Consider the following 4,993-nt stretch of genomic DNA (forward strand, 5'->3'; position numbering starts at 1 on the left):
TAGTAGTAGTAGTAGTAGTAGTAGTAGTAGTAGTAGTAGTAGTAGTAGTAGTAATACTCCAAATCACGATCCTCCCTCTGAAGATTTAGTGGACAAAGTTTTTCCAAATCCAGCTTGTTAACCTTTTTTGTAGCGGCACTCTCATTCCACACATTTAAGATGCAAAAATTTTCGTCTCGCCCACCAATATCAAATATTATGTATTTCTACGAGGGGTATTAATTGAACAAATCTACAAGGGCATTAATTAAACAATACCTCTCATTACCATCCCAGCAAAACTACCCAATCTCCCATTAAAGGCAATCCCTGATTGAGATCGAAGTGAGAATGTGTTTTTGTAGATTTTATGTGGTACTTTTAATCAGCGTCTCTAATAAGTCGTTATTTTAAAAAGAAGTAGTAACGACAGGAGTGGGTCCGGTAGTCGAGGAGTTTGCTGAAAATTTCTTCTTCCTTCCATGCTTGTATCTATTTGTCGCAGCCTAAATATAAGTATTTTTCTCAGACGAACTCATAGTCATAGATCTAGCAGGAGATTCTGTTCAAAATTTATGACACCTTCTTAAAGATCTTTTTTTTAAAAACAGCAAATTGTGACTCTGCCAAAGTATTCAGCCATATCGCTTGTTTCATTGGATAAAAGGAATTTCCCCAATCCCCTTCACATTCCTAATATTTCCTTTCGACTTTTCAATTCAGGCACATTTCTTCGACGAGCGAGACTTCCAGAAGAAAGTTCTTGTTGTGATCCAGAGAAAAGCAGAGGAAGTGCTGGCTACTGATGACGTCACCAACTTGTGCGAGGAATGCCTCACCACGATTGTCCAATCAGATCAACTTATGACGAAAGTAAGGCATCCACGCGAAACTGGTTGGGCTTTGAACAACTTCATTAAAGACATTCAACATAATATGTCCGTTGCTAGCCAAATTAGATCAGCTAGCGTAAGAATAATAATTATAATCTACTTTGGATTGAATTCTTTTCAGGTGCTTTTGTTGTTGTTGTTGTTGCTGTTGTTGTTGTTGTTGTTGTTGTTTGCCACCACAAAGGAAAAATGTCTCTCCTACAGCGTCGTGTCATGTCCAATCATCAAAACAGACAATACCGAAAAGTATTTTTTTTAAACTATCGTACATTTCAAACGTGAACACCCCCCTCCCCCAGAGCAGTGCTACTGACAGTGTAATGTCTTTAGGCCATTTCCAAAGGGGGGATATTAACACGTTATTATGCACAATAGAATTGTAAAAGGTCTGATTTATCAATGTCATGCTCATACTGTGCCGGAACAACATAAAGGGAACTGCTGCTTTATCTTTCATCGTGCTTACTATCGTCATTTTTCCTGTACTTCTTTTGTATGTTTGTCACTCTCTTGTGAACTGCTATTTCCGGGGTGCCTTGATGGTCGAAGCAGACTTCGTGCTGTTGAGGCTAGAGAGGTGTTCAGAGTAAACCTGATTCCCCGTTTGGACTTCTCTGTTGACACCCACCCCTTGGCGCTCATTTGACACAATGCAGTTGCGAACGCTGTAAAACCTTACTAAAACTAAACTAAAACTTGAACAAAACAAACTATAAGCAAACACGGAGGCAGAAACTTCAGGATTAAACTCAACAATTAACGATTTTCGGGTGCACCCATAGGGAAAAGATGTAAAGTCGGTGTTACTGATGCTATTGACAGGAAGAAAGATATGCCTGACATCTAGACCAGACTTTCCTACTTCGATTTTATATTATATCATCCATCGCACATTGTAAATCATAATCATCATAACTATAACATAAATGTTAAACCGTTTTTACTCTTTTACTTCTTCCACAATTCGTCTGTTTTTCTTTGCTCGGTGTCGATACGCATCATGTCGATAAGTTTCTCTTTAATAAGAGTTTTTAAAAACAAGAGCATCATAATTGACCTGATTCGTGAATATTGTCGTACCCCCGACTCTAATTTTTTTTTTATCCAAAAAAACCCCCAGACAGACAGACAGACAGACAGGCAGACAGACAAACAAACAAATAACAGCACATTATTATCATCTATTTAAGATAAGCACCGTGCCTACTACCCTCTCCCCTCCTCAAACCCTTTTTTTAAATTCTTGTATTAATCTTTTCAAGGAGGAGCTGGTGCTGTCAGCCTGCAAACGCTGGGCGGAGTCCGAGTGTCAGAGGCGGGGCCTGTGTGTCAGTGACGAGAACTGTCGGATCATGTTGGGAAACACTCTCTATATGGTGGGTACTTCGCTGCCTGACCACGTGACCGTCTGGGGTCGTTGATGGGGATCGAATGCATTCTTACACAGACTTCAACATAAGTTAAGGACCACCTCGATACAGACAGTCAAGATTTTTCTAAAATCCGAAAAAAAAGGCAGCAAGGAATGTTTCAAAATGTTTTGCTCTGAAAGTGTTTATAGCTTACCAATGCTTCCTAAAGTGACAAAACCACCACGTGCAGCTAGGAAATCCTTGGGGAATTTCAGCCAAATTTACGACTTCAAGGACATTCCTCAGTTAAAATGTCTGGTGCATGTCATAAACGGACGTATTGTCTTGAACTGTGCTCACTTTGGTGGCAAAAGTTGCCGTTTGCGCAAAAATCCAGTATCGCATCAACATGCCACCAAGACGGAAGCTGAGAGACTTTGATTGTGCCAGAGCTATGGCATGGCTGCAGGATGGAGTTGGATCCCGAGAAGTTGCCAGAAGGCTTGCAATGTCACACTCTGTCATTGTCCGCTTGAGGCAGCACCATCAAGCCATTGGATCAGTCCAAGAACGCCCACGTGCATGTCGACTCAAGAAGACCACTCAGAGTGTTTATAAGTGGTCCTTAACTTATGTTGAAGTCTGTAACTTAAACCGCGTGCCCATTGGAACAATCGGGTCGGGTCACGTCGGGTTGGATTGCTAGCCAGATGAGAGCGCAAAGCGGCTATCGTGGCACAAACCGATCGCCCGACTCGTCGTTTCAAAAAACTTACGCGTTTCTTTACACCCAACGAGTTGGGCGATCGACGCCCTCCCGTCTGCAACGGGCACCCGGATTTCCATTGGTCAAATGGAGCCGAGATGCATGATCAGATCAGATCAGATCGGGTACATGTTATAGCTCTGGCTTGTATCAATTAGGGATTTTTATAAAATAGAACTCTGCTTTAATTCATCAAATTAGACCCAGAAGTCCATTGCAGTCTATAATTGGTGCATTCCGCGAGCAAACAATTGAAGACCTGATTCTGCATTGTCATTTGACGAGTGGTAGCACTTTGATTGTCTCTGTTCATTCCCACGATATTGATCACTTGTACCCACCCCGTCATGATATAACAAATCAAACTTCTTAGTTTTGGAGGATCGGATCAAATCGTAACAAAATGGTAGCTTTTGCTTAATCAACCCGTAACTCTTTTTTCACAACCCCAAACGTTTTCTGCAAATATTGACAGACAAAGAGATCAATTGTTTATTTGTATACCTTATATAGTTTATATAGGGTGAGCACACCCCCCCCCCCCCGCCCCGCCCCCGGGCCGCCCCGGACAAACTATAGGTATAGGCTAACCACCAAAACATATTGATATGGCCAATGACACAGTCCTGCGCCGATATAAAAGTAAAAGCTGAAGGAATACGTAAATTGATCCTTTTCGCGTGCCCAAAGCAAAATGAATGAATCTGTTAGACCGTCAACTAAAATAGTAGTCAGAACGGTACGGTGATAGATCTTCAACAAAACCAGAAACATCTCGATATAGATATGCACACACATACATATGTATTTGCTTTACGGCCAATACATTTTAATGGTGTATTTCTATACTTCCTTTTTACTACAGATTCGCTTTCCGCTGCTTGAGCCCAGCATTTTCGTGAAAGAGATAGTGTCAGGTTCGTTGCTTTCAGAGGAGGAGAAAGTGGACGTGATGGGTCGATACATTGTCGCGTCCAGGTGGGTCACGTGGTCCGATTATGTCAGAGCTATTCTGTGTAGGCCTACTGTGTTTTCGTTATTTCCTGCTAGTTAAATAAAGTAAGGTGTGAGGTGCCAAATTGTCACGTTAATTTTGGATGTATATAAGTTGTATAAGTTTTCGTGTTTTTATTTTGTCTCCCAATTCATATACAAATCTTTCTATTTTGGTTGCATGTATTATTGTAAACTCAATGCATTATAAGAATGCATAATTATAATGATATAGTCTATATATTTGTATATATTATTATATATTATTATCCTATATTATATTCCTCGCAATTTACCTATTTGCACAATCTTCAGATTTCGCTGGGCGTTTTAACAATCGTATAATTGTGCGGCCATCTTGCGCTGCGTGTTTAAACGATGGTATAATTGCGCGGCAATCTGAAGATTGCGTTAATATTTTTTAATTTTAAAATATTTCATACACTTTGATTTTAATTTTCATATTTTTACACTTTTGAAAATATATATGAATGTTCCTTGATGTGAGTAAAAGAATAAATAAAATGGAAGTGAATTTTTAAAATTTGTTTTAAGAATATAAAAAAATTAAAAGTACTGTGTGAGTTTGATACCTAGCATTGTATCGCTCTTGTGAGCTCTTCAGTTTTATTTGCTAATTTTAATTTCAATTTTAATATTCGTATTTTTTCACTTTTGAAAATGTATGTGAATGTTCCTAGATGTGAGTAAAAGAATAAAGATGGAAGTGTAATTTTTTTTTAATATTTTAAAAATATAAACTATAAATTCAATCTTCAGTGTGCCGTACAATTATACCATCATTAAAACATGTAGCGCAATCTTAAGATGGCCGCGCATTTATATGATCGTTAACATAATCTTAAGATTGCGCACATTGGAAAATTGCACGGAACATATAATCTATAAACAATGTTATGTTTTTGAAAGTCCGTCACTTTTACCGCCTAAAACTTGGGAACCACTTAGCTTTCGAATTTGACCAAACCACCCAATAAGCAAGTGTGCCC

The 4,993-nt window shown here is 39.1% G+C and overlaps 1 protein-coding gene across 1 annotated transcript in view; it reads left to right on the forward strand.

Annotated features, from left to right (window-relative positions):
• LOC101847524 (BTB/POZ domain-containing protein 6) overlaps positions 1-4,993 on the forward strand; it is a gene marked incomplete at its 5' end in the record, with an annotated part of 13,709 nt that overhangs the window by 4,668 nt on the left and 4,048 nt on the right. The window contains 3 exon segments of the mRNA XM_005106693.2: positions 703-852; positions 2,135-2,248; positions 3,856-3,968. Of these exon segments, the coding sequence (XP_005106750.2) occupies positions 703-852; positions 2,135-2,248; positions 3,856-3,968 (377 nt within the window).

This window comes from Aplysia californica, unplaced genomic scaffold (genome assembly GCF_000002075.1).
Source record: "Aplysia californica isolate F4 #8 unplaced genomic scaffold, AplCal3.0 scaffold00551, whole genome shotgun sequence".
Lineage (NCBI taxonomy): Eukaryota > Metazoa > Mollusca > Gastropoda > Aplysiida > Aplysiidae > Aplysia > Aplysia californica.